Here is a 13,595-nt window from a genome sequence, read left to right as displayed (position 1 = left end):
ATTCCCAAGTCTTTCTTTACAACTCTAGATTCTATAATCTCCTCTTATATTTGGAAGGGTAAACGACCTCGAGTAACTAAGGTGCACTTACAGAAACCTAAGACTGAAGGGGGTCTGGCACTCCCTAACTTCCGCTTTTACTATTGGGCTGCCAATATTCGGTCCCTGACCTACTGGTTACAGTCTGGGGAAGGTGTGGGCGCAGTTCAGGAGACATTTCAATTTGAATAATTTTTCACTTCAAAGCCCCATCCTTTCAAACCACCTATTCCTCCCACCAACTTTGGACAACTTGTTCCAGGTCTGGTTTAGAGCAGGTATTATTTGCTTTAAAGATCTCTTTATACACAATAAACTAGCATCATTTGATCAGCTGGCAGGAAAATACAGTCTTCCCAAAACTCACTTTTTTAGATATTTACACCTCAGACATTTTTTGCAGTCCCACCTCTCCAATTTTCAAGAAGCTCCAGCTGCTAAGTTACTGAACGAGCTCCTTAATTTGCAACTATCAGGCAAAGCTGTAATGTCTCGCATCTATAACAAACTGTGCAGTGTAACCCCAGCTCCCGTTGTGGGCCTCAAGTCCACATGGGAGAAGGAGTTGGGTATATCTATGTCAGATGACGTCTGGGACTCAGTCTTCTCTCTGGTAAATTCTACATCACTCTGCGCCCGTCATTCCCTGCTACAATTCAAAGTAGTCCACAGGGCCCACTTATCTAAATCCAAACTAGTTAAGCTTCATCCCAGTTTAGACCCTCAATGTAACAGGTGCGGGTCTAATGATGCCAATCTAACCCACGTGTTTTGGACCTGCCCTGCCCTGGCAAATTTTTGGGAGGAGGTTTTCTGCACTTTGAACAAGGCTACCAGCCTGAAACTAGCTCTCAACCCCCTACTTGCTCCCTTTGGTACAGCGGGAGAGGATGATAAGTATATTCCCAGAGCAAAGAGCAGGGTGTTTTCGTTTTTTCTTCTCTCTTTTTGTTTTTTGTCTGTTTTTGTTTTTTTTTCTCGTTGCTTGTTTGGTAAATAATAAGAGAAGAAAACAATGTTCCAACATGAGTTCTGTTTTGTATTCATTGTAAACAGTTTGTGTTTTTCCATCTTCTTTTTTTCTTTGTAAACTATATCCACAAATACTCAATATTTTGAATAAAAAAGAAATGCCAGAGCTGTAGCGCTGGCCAAGCAGGGTCGCTGGATGAATTGGGAGTGTCTTGAAAAGAGGAAACTCAATGGAGTGAAATCTGCAGAATGGAGTGTAATAGGCTAAGTTTCATCATATGATGTGCTGCCTTTCCCCATAAATCTGCAGCTTTGGTTTGGAAAGGACCCATCCTGCCCCCTGTGTGCACACCCAGCAACACCAAGAACATTTTGGTTTGTTGTAGGACTAGCCTTACTCAAGGCAGGTACACATGGAGACACAACCAGGTCCTCGGGTGTCTAGCTGAAAAAGTTGAGTACAAAAGGGAATCCATTAACACCCAACCTTTCACAAACCAAGAGGAGCATCGGTATTTGTCCGGGAGTAGGACAAGCTAAGAACTAGCTCTTCAACCCCCGGATCTGGGACCGCTGAAGGTCGCCAGGGATTGGCAGATGCAAGCTGACTTGGATGAGAGACTAATTTTCCCCACAGAAATTGTTACACCTCATTTGTGACCAGACCTTGTCTTTTGGCCTAACTCTCAAAAACTTGCTTATGTCATTGAGCTGATGGTACTGTGGGAGGATGTAAGACACATGCCCTGTGGTGGGCCTGCCTGAGCCGATGGTGTCTTGTGATAAAAGGCCGAAACACCCTGTGAAGTTAAAGCACACAACTGATGATGTGTCCTGCTGGTAAAGCTTCCAGGCTGCCTTTCCTCATAGTAGCCATCCCTCAAGACTTTCTCCATTAGAAGCAATGCAATATCAGGGATTGTAACAGCTAGTCCTTTTATTGAATCACAATATTCATTAAACCCAAAGCAACACATGAGACCCGGGTCCTGCAGCGGTGGAGAAATTGTTCTGGTGGCCTGCTGCAGATCTGGCAGTGGCAGAGAAAAAGTTCTGATGCCGACCACAGGTCCAGTGGCGGCGTGGCATGGCAGATGACCAGCGATATGATGGAGCTGCCAACTGTGGCTGAGCAGCTCAGGCTATGGTAGGTCGAATAGGTCCCCACAAAGAACAGACCTCTGGCGTGGGCATGGCAAGTCCAGACAGCCCACAGAACCTCTGGCTTGGGCAGAGCAGGTCCTTCCGGCATGCTGACCTCTGGCTCAGGCAGAGATGCGACTGGGCCTAAAGCAGTGTAGAGGCCACAGGCGGTTGAGCAGGTGGCAGCATGGCAGCTGCAGGCATGAGCAGATGGCAGCGTGGCAGCCGTAGGTAGTTGGTGGTGTGGCAGCTGCAGGCGGTTGAGTAGGTGGTGGCATGGCAGCCGCAGGCGGTTGAACAGGTGGTGGCGTGCCAGCCACAGGCGGTTGAACAGCAACAAGCTGTGTGGTGGTCAGTTGGATCAGGTGGCAGGATGCTGGACAGACATGGCACACCCTCAGGGTTTAATCTAAAACCCTGGCTGCTAAGTTCAAAGGAAAACTTTTAGATATCGGTAAATACACAGAACACAACTACTGGTCTGATTTCCTCAGTTTTTGCACACCATGCCAAGTTTTGGGAATCATATTGTTGGCAAAATACTATTTTATGCTTGTCAAATAGTATTAAACAAACTAAATGGTCATAAACTGCAGTACAGAATTACTATGATCAATAAAATAAAGTTAAATCAATTATTACTGTTTATTTTCTTCTACTTTTTAAGTTTTCGTTTTTAAAATAAAGTGAAACTAAACTAGAAATGTGTGGTATGACGTTACTACGTCATAAAAAATCCTATGCTTTTAAAACAAAACGTTAATGTTAATTTTTCATTCATATAAATGTTTAGAATAATATGTTTTATCAGTGCGGCAAAGAAAATTAAAATAAATCCCAATCATTGATACGTCAGTGTAACACAGATTCCGAGTCAGTATTCCGTTTTTTAAGAAACAAAGCTTGAACTGGCAGGTAGCTGTAAAATCTGACTTCAGATCGGCACTTTTGGAAGCCACGTAACACGCAGCAAGCCTCGCGGTATTTACGCTACCCAGCATGCCCCGGTCTTCCTTTCTGCCTGAACCGACATGGTGGGTACATAGCTGTTCCTTCTGGGGGAAATATGTTATCTGTTGTATCTGTTTGCATCCTTTCATACATTTATATTTTTATACTGTAGAAAGTGCCAATTAAGTCTTTGAACTTTGTGTAGGGCCGTGATGTTAATATTGTGCTTTGATGCTGTGTTGTTTTTGCGAAAAACGTAGGTTATGTTGGTCGATGTGTAACCGGTGCTAACAGTGCTGTGGCTGCCTGTGGAGTGCTGAAGCTAAAGGCGATGAACATGCTTGTTTTAGAAGCTCGTTTTTGTTTTGTTTTTATTAAATTTTTGTGTTTTTCTTTTTAATTTTCCAGACGGTTGTATGTATTTTGTAAAGTAGAAGTACAATACTACCGGGGTACAAGTTTGTGTGCCCTGCTAGTTTACTGACTAGCATTAGGGAATGGGCCTGAGCGTGGGTCGGTATTAACCTTCCTTTTGGCCTCACATTAGTTGTGTTTCTGTCGTTTATTGAATGTATTCACAAACACGCAAGTTTTACCTACGTTTTCATTGATACGTTATCATCCTGAATCGGTCTTTAGTTCAGTGTGTATGACGTCCCTTAGGTGTTGGTGTAGCAGCATGGAGATTAGTTGAGCTCTGAAGTCATTCTCTGGCTTTTGGGGTTTATTTCTTGCTTTTTGCATTACAGCTCTAAAAAGAACTAAAGTGGTCTTTTGATTGTATTTTTGCTAGATTTAAAAATTATTTTGTGGGAAATTGACAAGGGTAGTTGCTAAAGCTAGGCTAAGCAACTCCCTGACACGGTTGGGAAAGGTAGAGCAGTGTTGTAAGTTTACATGCGGAGTAACATGTTTACAAGTTAATAGTCATGTTAGGTTAAAGTTGCTTGTGTTTATGCTTCTGTAACACACTGTTCCCTTTTCCACAGCCTAAGGGAAAGAAGGCTAAGGGGAAGAAGGTGGCACCAGCCCCTTCAGTGGCCAAGAAGCATGAGGCCAAGAAAGTAGTCAACCCCCTGTTCGAGAAGAGGCCCAAGAACTTTGGCATCGGTGAGTATCTGCAGGTGCCACTTTATTGGGGGCATAAGCTAGTGGTCATACAGGTGCAGATGATGTAAAAGAATATTTGCTATCTTAATACCACTGATGACAATATTCCCACCAAGATCGCTGATGCACATTATATTAACATTAAATTAAGAGAAAGTTTCTGTTTAATGGTAGATAATGATGAATTTGTTGTGCTTTACCACAGGCCAGGATATTCAGCCCAAGCGTGATTTGACACGCTTTGTGAAATGGCCTCGTTACGTCCGCCTGCAGAGGCAGCGCTCCATCCTCTACAAGCGTCTGAAGGTTCCCCCTGCGATCAACCAGTTCACCCAGGCTCTGGACCGCCAGACTGGTAAGTACAAGCAAGTGGTTTTCTTCTGTATGGCAGTATGTCAGAGTTGTCATGTGGGTTCTAAGAAGGACTGTTTCACTGTGCAAGTGATGTGAAAGAGTATTTGCTATCTGACCAGTTATGCGGACGATTTCCACCAAGATCACTGATGCATGTGTTTGTAATCGTGGTAGCTTTGTAGTAAGCCAAACTTGTTGCCCAAATTTCAGTGTTTACATTTTTAATTTTAATTGGTTTCTTCCGCAGCCACTCAGCTGTTCAAGCTGGCTCACAAGTACAGGCCCGAGACCAAGCAGGAGAAGAAGCAGAGGCTGCTGGCTCGTGCTGAGCAGAAGGCTGCTGGAAAGGGAGATGCCCCAACAAAGAGGCCTCCCATTATCCGTGCAGGTGAGTTTGATTGAACAAAGTCCTGTCTTTGTTAAGCTCCACAGTTTAGTAAAAATGTATTAAAGTTTAAGACTTGTGCTGGCCTAGTTGGCAGCTCGGTCTTATGTATTTCAGGAGTGCTGCTGGAATTGTAGGTTTGCTCCTAAACAGTCTTAAACTGTGCATTAGAACCTATTTTGTGTTCTTGTTAGTTCAGCCTCATCTGACTTGGCCTCAATGCAGTGATGACCAGAATTTCTTCACCTGAAACTTGCTGTGATGGTTTTTGAGCTTTTTAACCCTGAGCGTTGGCCAAAAAATAATGAAAAGTTTTTCTGGATTAAGTTGGTGGATCAAACATTTTAATTTCTGCCTTTTGGTTTTCGCTCTCTGCAGGTGTGAACACCGTCACCTCTCTGGTGGAGAGCAAGAAGGCCCAGCTGGTCGTCATTGCCCATGATGTGGATCCTATTGAGGTGAGATTGGTGTAATATGTGAATGCATGTTGGGTTCAGTTTAGTGTAAAAAGTGGTCTCTGGCAATGATGTCTGAATTTCTTCACCTGAATCCTCTGTGTGGATCAAAACATACGAGCTTTTTAACCCTGAGCACAGACCACAAATGAAAAACAAGTTATCATTTATTAATTTTTGTAAAAGGCAATATGGTTGCCACACTCCATGGATAAACTCAAAATTTTTTGCTTCCTGAAATGTTAATACTTCCTGTGGCTCCCCTGAATTTCTAGCTCGTGGTCTTCCTGCCTGCTCTGTGCCGCAAGATGGGTGTCCCTTACTGCATCGTGAAGGGGAAGGCTAGACTGGGCAGACTGGTGCACAGAAAGACATGCACTTCATTTGCCTTCACACAGATTAACCCGTGAGTATGAACATACACTGAACTGTGCCCAAGTGTGACAGTGAAGTTTGGCAAATGATTTTTAGTACGTGTTCAATAACTGGCTGGAGAAAAGATTCGATACTTCCTCTGGAGTGAGATCTTAGTTCACATCTTCAAATTTGCTTGGATTATTTTCTACAGCAGTTGACTTTTTAATCAGGGACCACAATATGTATAAATTTGAAGTGACTTTTCAGACAGGAAAATTTAGTCATCTGAATACAAGTGTCGGTACTGCATTGACCATCTTTTCTCTCTTTTTTTTTTTTTTCCTTTTTCCCCCTACTCCTAGTGAGGACAAAGGTGCACTTGCTAAGCTCGTGGAAGCCATCAAGACCAACTACAATGACAGATACGAGGAGGTGAATAGCCATTACTCAATTAGCAGTGTTTACATTTCACAAATCCTAAAACAAATTGTACAAATTTTAACTGTTCGCAATCTCATTTTCCAGATCCGCCGTCACTGGGGAGGTAACATCATGGGTCCCAAATCCACAGCCCGCATCACTAAGCTGGAGAAGGCAAAGGCCAAGGAACTTGCAACCAAGCTTGGTTAAATTGTTTGGAATAAAAAAATGTATGCCCTAAAAGAAGAAGACTTCTGTTGTTTAATTTTCAAACTAAAATGATAGAAATGTTAGAATCAGATTGCAGGTGTCAACACAGTGACAGCAGGAAACGTAAACATGGGAGCATTTTAAATTCTGATTGTTATAATAAGGGTGGAACTGACATTTTTAGGTTTCCCATGCCGAATCCTGAAGTGTCACAGTTTAAATCAAGATGATAATCTTGGGCATTATCTGACAAATTGCTTGAAATCGGGATAGTTTTTTTTCTTTAATAACTGAGAAACCACAACTTGAAAGGTGAAAAATATCATGAACTCTGCCTTTCAATTCCTGTAAGTGAAGACGTATTGATGGTCTAAGTTTCTGTAACTGGAGTTACTGAATCTGATCGCACTGAAATTACTTATATTTAGTATCATCCAGCAGTAAAGTTAACCTGTTTAAAAAAAACAAAAACAGAAAAACTGGCTTAAATTTAACATAAGATGCTTTGTCAAAACCACATAATTTACAGGACACGAGGCGCTTTTTTTTTTTTTTTTCCCCAACGGTTATTATTGGCACATAGTACATACAACAAGGTAAATGACAGAATCCCCGATCTTGAGTACTTTATTTACACATGAAGCTATTTACATAATATATGTACCAGGCTGGAGCTACAAGTTAAGCACAAACCCATCATTCAAGTACCAAGTAAAATAATTTTATTGCTTTAAATCCTCTTGATGAACTTTGCATACCACATGTAGGAAGTAGCTGCACACAAACCATACCTAGAAGAAAAAAGTAATTCTGCATTTTATCAATCAAATGCACCTTGACACATGAGTGTAACAGATGTACAGCAGTCCAAAACAAAACACTCACCATGTTATTATGTACTGCATGTGTTCATTCCTCAGTGTGACCCTGGTCTGTCCACCTATTGGCCCACCAGGAATAGTGCTACCTGCGTGAGACACAAAACTTTTAATTACTTTCAAATTGAAGTGTTTCTGTTGATGTGAGTGAGATAAACAGCATACATGGAGGATTGCAGAGGTTTAATCTTAATGTAAAGTCACTGCGTCAAAGAGCACTAAACATACCAAAGTCGGCATCAATGAAGATGGGTGCGGCTCCAGTGACTTGTGCCATCGCTTCCAGGTCACGGTAATGCCAGCGGTTTCTCTCCACGTCATTGTTTGGTACAAAGGGTTTACGATTCTCTGTCAGTCTGACCACTCCCACCAACTCCACCTCATCCTCCACCTGCATAAAGGCAGCATTTCAGTGATTCCAAGTGTTTACAACAACACAAAGGTGGTGTTAGTAGTTTAGCGAACAGTCAAGCGGTGTAAGTCAGTTCTGTAGGAGTAACATGACAATAAATGGGTCTTCGAGGCACTTTCACAGGCATATTTAAACTATTCAATTACTAAAGGGAGTTGGGGCCTAATTGAAGATGAATTCTCAGTGCATAAAGAGGTTTTCAAAACTGGAAACACCCCAGGCCTATACCAGGACGTGGGATTTGTCTTGACCAGGTAACTTCAGGGATGGTTCGCTTCTTACCAAGGTGGATCAACATAGTAACTTGTGCTCCAAAATAGGTTATCTGTGAACAAAGTAAGCCATACTTGTTCATTATTTTTCTTTGTGCTGTTTAACATGTTTAACATTAACACGCTAACTGGGGCCTGCAAAGTCTGGCATGTAGCTACTGGGTTTTTTGCAATTTCTCTAAGCATTGCACAGTCTGGCCTTGAGGTGTTTTGCCAGGACTTCCACTCCTGGGAAGACTGGAAACTCTTCAGTGTTTTCCATTTGTAAATAATCTTTCTCAACGTACAATGATGGATTTCAAATTGTTTGGAAATGGTCCTTTAACCCTTCCCAGATAGGCAAGGGATCATTGCTGTTATCTCTTTGGTATTCTGTTAACACACACATAAATGCTCCAGACCAGCGAACTACCAAAACCTCTACTTTTACTGAGGTGCTCATACTTGCTTATGATCAATGAATCAAGTGCACTTATTTATCAGGGTGTAGATCATTTTTACACATGCTGCTTCTGCATTTTGGCTTAGTTTTTGTTCAGTAAATAATTACATGGTGTGATGTGTCATGTTGTTGTTCATCTGAAGTTGTATTTAGCCGTTAAGACTTGCTGTCAACAAGATGACTTTTTATTATGTCGTGGTATGTAAAACCTAAGAACTGAACTGTAGTCTTAGTTCTAACATAGCTTGTGACAAACCTATTAGACTTATAAGTTAGTCTTATTAGTCTTGAAGAATAAGTTAGTCTTTGTGCAATTAACAAATCTCAAAGACTTAACACTCCAGCCTGGTGTAAAACCTCTGTGTTTACCCAGCATCTGATGTCTTCCCCTCACCTGTCCCTTCATCCTGGTCTCTGGTCTTATTTTCTGCCTTGGCACGAATCCTCTGTTCACCAGGATTGTGATGCTTCAGTGACACAGACGGTATAAATCAGTGTTGAGAGCAGCGATGTATCAATCAATGTACAGATATTGCTATGGTGAGATGTTTTATCTGGCTCCTTACCCGAGGTCGGTACAGTGGAATGGGGTGATGACATTAGCGCCGGTCTCTGCACTTGAAGAGAGCCTTCCTGCTTCTCTGGCCTCTCTCTCTGGGTCGACTGGTGAGCGGGGCATAATGTATAGCTCTTGGGAGTGATCGTAACATCCACGTACCTTGACTCTTCTGTACTCGAGGTTATTAACCTCATAAGGACTAGAATGCAAGGCGGGAAAATGGTATGTAAATCTGTGCCTTAATGATTCACATATGTAAAAAACGCAGCTTATTCAACTTCTGCACATTAAGATATTACATGAAGTGTTAAAGAGCACCTGTTATACTTTTTCATATTTTCTGTCATAGATACAGGACCTAGCCACTCTCTGCCACTTACTCAAGAGGAAGAGGAATGGGTTCTGCCGTAGTGAGTCGGGTCAGGTCATCAATCAGCTTCAATTTCCACTGACGCCTTTTCACCTACAGATGAAGGCAATGAAGACACTGGAGTACACCCAACAACAACCAGAAAGACGTAACTGCATTGTGTGTATTTAAAAAAGCAATAACAATCAACAAATAAGTGGTACCTGCCATGTGCCGAGGCCAAAGGTGGTGGCAGGGATGAGCAGCAGGAACCATTTAAGAAAAGAGTCTTTCTCTGCAGCTGTGGCTGCTGTGGAGCTGGACTGTCGTCCAAAGCCAAGGAACCTGCCTGGATATGTAAAGAATAATAGTGAAAGGTGGATTCCTTGGAGAATCGAACAGCATATTGACATAACAGTTACAAATAATATAATGGAATAACGTATATATGCTACCCAAAAAAATTATACACAAAGATTATTTCAGCAGCCATGGAGACAGACATTAATGTAAACCGAACAGGTTTTGTTGATTTTCTTATATTATTACGTAGTAATTACTTTTTTACCTAATTTCACCATTAAAGACAAAATACCATATAACAGATACAAAACAGATTTATTTTCTAGTCTTTTTTTTAAGTGGAAAAAATATGTAACAGTGACTTTATTCGCTAATTATCTAAAGGTGGTGTAATTGTTGACAAGTTTAGTTTGTACCGTCTACACGTTTGAAGGCTCCTGGCAAGAAGAAAGACCTCTTGGTGTAAAATGCACGATTCTGAAATACAAATGTATAAAATAAACTCAGCATTTTTGCAAGTCGTTCACTCGGCGATGAAAATGACTTTGACGTTTTTTTTTTTGTTTGAGACGAAAAACTGCGAAAACTAACGCACCTGTGTTTTTAGTGTCGGCAGCAGCCTCCGGGAGTAAGTCAGCAGAGATGTCAGAGAGACCATTCTGAATCAAAACAACGTGGAAATGGATGAAAATGGACGAGACAACCGGCTACATTACAACTACATAACTGACAAGTTTCTGCTTGGAGGGGGACCACTTCTGGTGTTACTACTTCCGGATTGGGGACGCCCCGCCCCTTTAAATTTTTACACACGTGCGTATATGAACGTGTTGATGTTTTTATCGGTAAATATCGTGTGTGTGTTTTATCCGGATTAAAGGTGGGAGCCCGTTTCACTTGTCGACATGGATCTCGCCTCAAAGGATTCGTACATTCAGAAACTTGCAAGTAAAGTGTTTTCTCAACGAGACCAGGAGTCCAGGAAGAGACCGTTCGGTAATGTTAGCTAAATGCTTGGGTTTGTTTACATGGTAAAATTGAAGCTGTAGTGCAGACTTTAACATTTAGGTGTTATTTATTGTGGAAAAACTACGTAAAACTCAGCAAGTGTCATCAAACCTTGTGCCACGGTTTCACGTTTTACCTACTTTGTACCACAGGAGGCGCTACAGTGTTTAATCTGATGGCTTTATGCGCCCCTTGTTCATTAAAGTTACCAAACTGATAGCATGTCAGAAAAATAATCTGCTATTTCTCTTAAAATACTTTTTTTGTCCCCAAAACTGATTTAAAAAATGAGTTTTTTGTCATTTATTTATCTAAATTTCTAAAGGTATCAATTTTCTCCTTTTCACTGATTTCATTTATGTGGGAAGTTGTAGATAACAAGATTAATTTATAACTCGGTGGGAACTAATATTGTAAATGACCTTTTTATGTCTTTTAAAGTTGGCTCCATAGGTTTTTGGACAATGCTACTTTTTTGTTGTTTTTGTAGTTTTTCCTCTGTACACTGTTGACTTTAAATCAATCAGGCAAGTGCAGAGGCTCAACTTTTATTCAAGGGCTTTAACAAAAGTAATGCAGTAACTATTTAGGTGCCACAGAAGTTTTACACAAATCCCCCTTTTAAATGTTCAAAGTAAATAGACACATAAACTTAATTTAAAATATAAATAAAGTCTTAAATACTTCTGCAGTCTTCCTAAGCAGTAGATTTCTTAAGTCTACAACCTAGTGTTGTGTTTCCTCCCTTGAGATGCTCTGACAGGCTGTGCACCCAACTTAAAGACTTGGTTATATTCCATTGCAGACGCAGACAACTGAGATTCAACAGTAGTTCCCATTACACTTCTTTAATGTCCTCTTCAAGTCCATCAGCTGGGGCTAATGCATGGTTGTTGTCTAGGACTCAGATTTAAAATTATAGAGAAAAATCTATGCAATAAAAGTGACAATATGGCAAAATGGCTTAAAAATGTCTCATTGTACAAGTATGTGCACACTAGACCTCCAGGTGGACTACTTTTAAACCAAAGAGCTCATAACTTGTAGACATACATCCTTTGATCACATTATGCCAGGACAGGTTTTTTTCATATTAAGAAGTCATGAGATAAACTGACTGGCAGGTGTTTTACTGCTAATAGGATTGCTTTTATAAGAGAAGAGTCACCCACCAAATCAGCTGTGACTGGGTTTTTTTTTCTCATGAAAAATGAGGAAACAAGCTGATCATGAGTTTACCAACAGAAAATTTCAAATCCTCTTTTCTCCAGTTAGCTGACGTTATCTGAACATGTTGCAGGCCCTAGGCTAGTAACTGTAATAGCAATGTTGTAGAACTGCAGTGACACATTATATACATGCAATCGTCAATATGTGCATTGTGTTTGTGTGTGTACAGTTCATTTCAAAGCTAAAAGTGACACTGGTCCTCCAAAGAAGAAGAAAAAATGCAAAAAGAAAGATGAGGCCACAGATGGCAAGACTCCCAAACCCCAACAGAAGCCTTCACCCTCTCCAGCAGCACAGAAAATCAAAGCTGCCGTGAAACCAAACGGGTCCAACACTGAGGCCGCAAATGGAGCTGCACACCAGAAGCATCAAGGTATACCAAGCCTACGCTGGTCCTGTGTGGAGGTTTTTCTCTTTATATAACTGGGTCTCATTTAATGCTTATTTTCTTTTTCTTTAAGGAGGAAGTGTAGACTCCAGCTTCACTACAGTCGATGTATTACGCAAAAGGCTCCATGAAAAGATTGAAGAGTCCAGAGGACAGGTATGCAGTTTTCAGAGATGGCACAGTATGAAAGACAGAGACTGTAGGGGGGGAGGGGTACTGAGGATCATCTAAAACAGGAAGTGATGTCACCGCTGGGTGCCCTAGAATTATTGTTGAAGCTTAACCATGTTAACCTGTCTTTTATCAGGGAACTCCAAAGGATGCATTATCAGAAGCTGTCCAGGCGAAGCGAGCAAAGCGAAAGCTGGAGCGGGAGCGCAAGAAGAGGAAAAGAAAAGAATTTCTGATGAAGAAACTGGCTGAAAAAAGTGGGAAAGAACAGCCGTTAGAGGTAAAACAGGAAGAGGAGCACGTCCCTGCCTCGAGCAAAAGAAATGAGACTGCTCTGGTCTTCAACAAGGTTGAGACGGTGGACGAGGGTTATATAGACAAGAAACAAAAAAAGAAGATCAAGAAACAGGGGATAAAAGGCCAGATAACTCCTCTGACGGGGAAGAACTACAAGCAGCTGCTCAGCCGCGTGGAGGCTCGCAAAGCCAAGCTGGAACAGCTGAGAGAGAAAGACGAGGAGAAGGCCTGCGAGATGGAAAAGAAGATCATGTGGACCAACATGCTCTACAAGGCAGAGGGCATCAAAATCAAGGACAACGAGGAGATGCTGCGCGAGTCGCTGAAGAAGAAGGAGAAGAGGCGCACTCAGAAAAAGAAGAAATGGGAGCAGCGGAGCGAGCACGTCCTAGAAAAGATGCAGCAGCGGCAGGACAAGAGGCAAAAGAACCTGCAGAAACGCAAGCAAGTCAGGGCAGAGAAGAAGAAGGACAGGGCGCGGAAGAAGGGCCGGGTGCTGCCTGAGGACTTGAAAAAAGCCACAGTTTAGTCGAAGGAAAGACAACTTGCATCTTGTTTCAGTTTCTGTATGGCACTGTGATATTCACATGATAATAAATGTTCTCCTTGTGCAGATATTGCCTGACCCTAATGCCCAGGAGAAATACCTTGTTTCATGGTCAATAAAATGGTATTATGAACATGATAATGAATATAATTCAAATTAACAGGCTCTGTGTGTGTGTTTGTGTGTGTGCCTGTTGACCAAAAAGACGCTGGTTAGCAAAACATTTGCATAGCACAAATACAGCCAAGTAAGCCTGGTTTTCTCTCAGGCCAAACGCCAATGAGCGCCAACTCATTAAATATATTTTTTAATTTTATCGATGTAATTTTTTTAATTTGAACTA

The 13,595-nt window shown here is 41.5% G+C and overlaps 3 protein-coding genes and 4 non-coding genes across 7 annotated transcripts; 6 read left to right on the top strand and 1 right to left on the bottom strand.

Annotated features, from left to right (window-relative positions):
- Window positions 1-2,120: 2,120 nt before the first annotated feature.
- rpl7a (ribosomal protein L7a) lies at window positions 2,121-6,435 on the top strand. Its single transcript, XM_085410979.1, has 8 exons — window positions 2,121-2,158; window positions 4,049-4,215; window positions 4,421-4,570; window positions 4,817-4,957; window positions 5,333-5,412; window positions 5,685-5,815; window positions 6,129-6,198; window positions 6,292-6,435. Exons 1-8 carry the CDS (start codon window positions 2,121-2,123, stop codon window positions 6,394-6,396), a joined length of 882 nt encoding a protein of 293 aa, XP_085267105.1. The 3' UTR covers window positions 6,397-6,435.
- On the top strand, window positions 4,270-4,343 carry LOC146666308 (small nucleolar RNA SNORD24). The gene has a single exon (XR_014912866.1). It is a non-coding gene; the product is annotated as a small nucleolar RNA SNORD24 (small nucleolar RNA).
- Window positions 4,652-4,723, top strand: LOC146666307 (small nucleolar RNA SNORD24). The gene has a single exon (XR_014912867.1). It is a non-coding gene; the product is annotated as a small nucleolar RNA SNORD24 (small nucleolar RNA).
- Window positions 5,174-5,246, top strand: LOC146666306 (small nucleolar RNA SNORD36). The gene has a single exon (XR_014912863.1). It is a non-coding gene; the product is annotated as a small nucleolar RNA SNORD36 (small nucleolar RNA).
- Window positions 5,473-5,549, top strand: LOC146666305 (small nucleolar RNA SNORD36). Its single transcript, XR_014912856.1, has one exon. It is a non-coding gene; the product is annotated as a small nucleolar RNA SNORD36 (small nucleolar RNA).
- Window positions 6,436-7,095: 660 nt separating the features above from the next.
- Window positions 7,096-10,366, bottom strand: surf1 (SURF1 cytochrome c oxidase assembly factor). The gene is made up of 9 exons (XM_085414250.1): window positions 10,207-10,366; window positions 10,028-10,088; window positions 9,533-9,657; window positions 9,340-9,422; window positions 8,967-9,158; window positions 8,795-8,867; window positions 7,503-7,665; window positions 7,282-7,363; window positions 7,096-7,187 (listed from the first exon to the last, which is right to left on the bottom strand). The coding sequence occupies exons 1-9, from the start codon at window positions 10,267-10,269 to the stop codon at window positions 7,127-7,129; spliced, it is 903 nt and encodes a 300-aa protein (XP_085270376.1). The 5' UTR covers window positions 10,270-10,366; the 3' UTR covers window positions 7,096-7,126.
- Window positions 10,367-10,381: 15 nt separating this feature from the next.
- Window positions 10,382-13,412, top strand: surf6 (surfeit 6). Its single transcript, XM_085414249.1, has 4 exons — window positions 10,382-10,607; window positions 12,019-12,222; window positions 12,311-12,393; window positions 12,545-13,412. The coding sequence occupies exons 1-4, from the start codon at window positions 10,517-10,519 to the stop codon at window positions 13,232-13,234; spliced, it is 1,068 nt and encodes a 355-aa protein (XP_085270375.1). The 5' UTR covers window positions 10,382-10,516; the 3' UTR covers window positions 13,235-13,412.
- The last annotated feature ends 183 nt before the right edge of the window (window positions 13,413-13,595 follow it).

This window comes from Rhamphochromis longiceps, linkage group LG7 (assembly GCF_057381845.1).
Source record: "Rhamphochromis longiceps isolate RC_006_pf linkage group LG7, R_longiceps_female_GT1.1, whole genome shotgun sequence".
In the NCBI taxonomy this organism is placed as follows: domain Eukaryota; kingdom Metazoa; phylum Chordata; class Actinopteri; order Cichliformes; family Cichlidae; genus Rhamphochromis; species Rhamphochromis longiceps.
The sequence above is the reverse complement of the archived record's forward strand: the minus strand, read 5'-3'. Positions and strand labels throughout refer to the sequence as shown.

Bases quoted from the DNA above. Each gene is read 5' to 3' on its own strand.
- rpl7a (XM_085410979.1), top strand. From the start codon at position 2,121: ATGGAGCTGCCAACTGTGGCTGAGCAGCTCAGGCTATG. The intron at 4,216-4,420 runs GTGAGTATCTGC...GCTTTACCACAG, and splicing joins GCCCAAGAACTTTGGCATCG to GCCAGGATATTCAGCCCAAG. The intron at 4,571-4,816 runs GTAAGTACAAGC...TTTCTTCCGCAG, and splicing joins GGCTCTGGACCGCCAGACTG to CCACTCAGCTGTTCAAGCTG.
- surf1 (XM_085414250.1), bottom strand. From the start codon at position 10,269: ATGGTCTCTCTGACATCTCTGCTGACTTACTCCCGGAGGCTGCTGCCG. The intron at 7,666-8,794 runs GTGAGGGGAAGA...GCCTTTATGCAG, and splicing joins AGACCAGGATGAAGGGACAG to GTGGAGGATGAGGTGGAGTT. The intron at 7,188-7,281 runs GTGAGTGTTTTG...TTTTTCTTCTAG, and splicing joins ATGCAGTACATAATAACATG to GTATGGTTTGTGTGCAGCTA.
- surf6 (XM_085414249.1), top strand. From the start codon at position 10,517: ATGGATCTCGCCTCAAAGGATTCGTACATTCAGAAACTTGCAAGTAAA. The intron at 10,608-12,018 runs GTAATGTTAGCT...GTGTGTGTACAG, and splicing joins GTCCAGGAAGAGACCGTTCG to TTCATTTCAAAGCTAAAAGT. The intron at 12,394-12,544 runs GTATGCAGTTTT...GTCTTTTATCAG, and splicing joins TTGAAGAGTCCAGAGGACAG to GGAACTCCAAAGGATGCATT.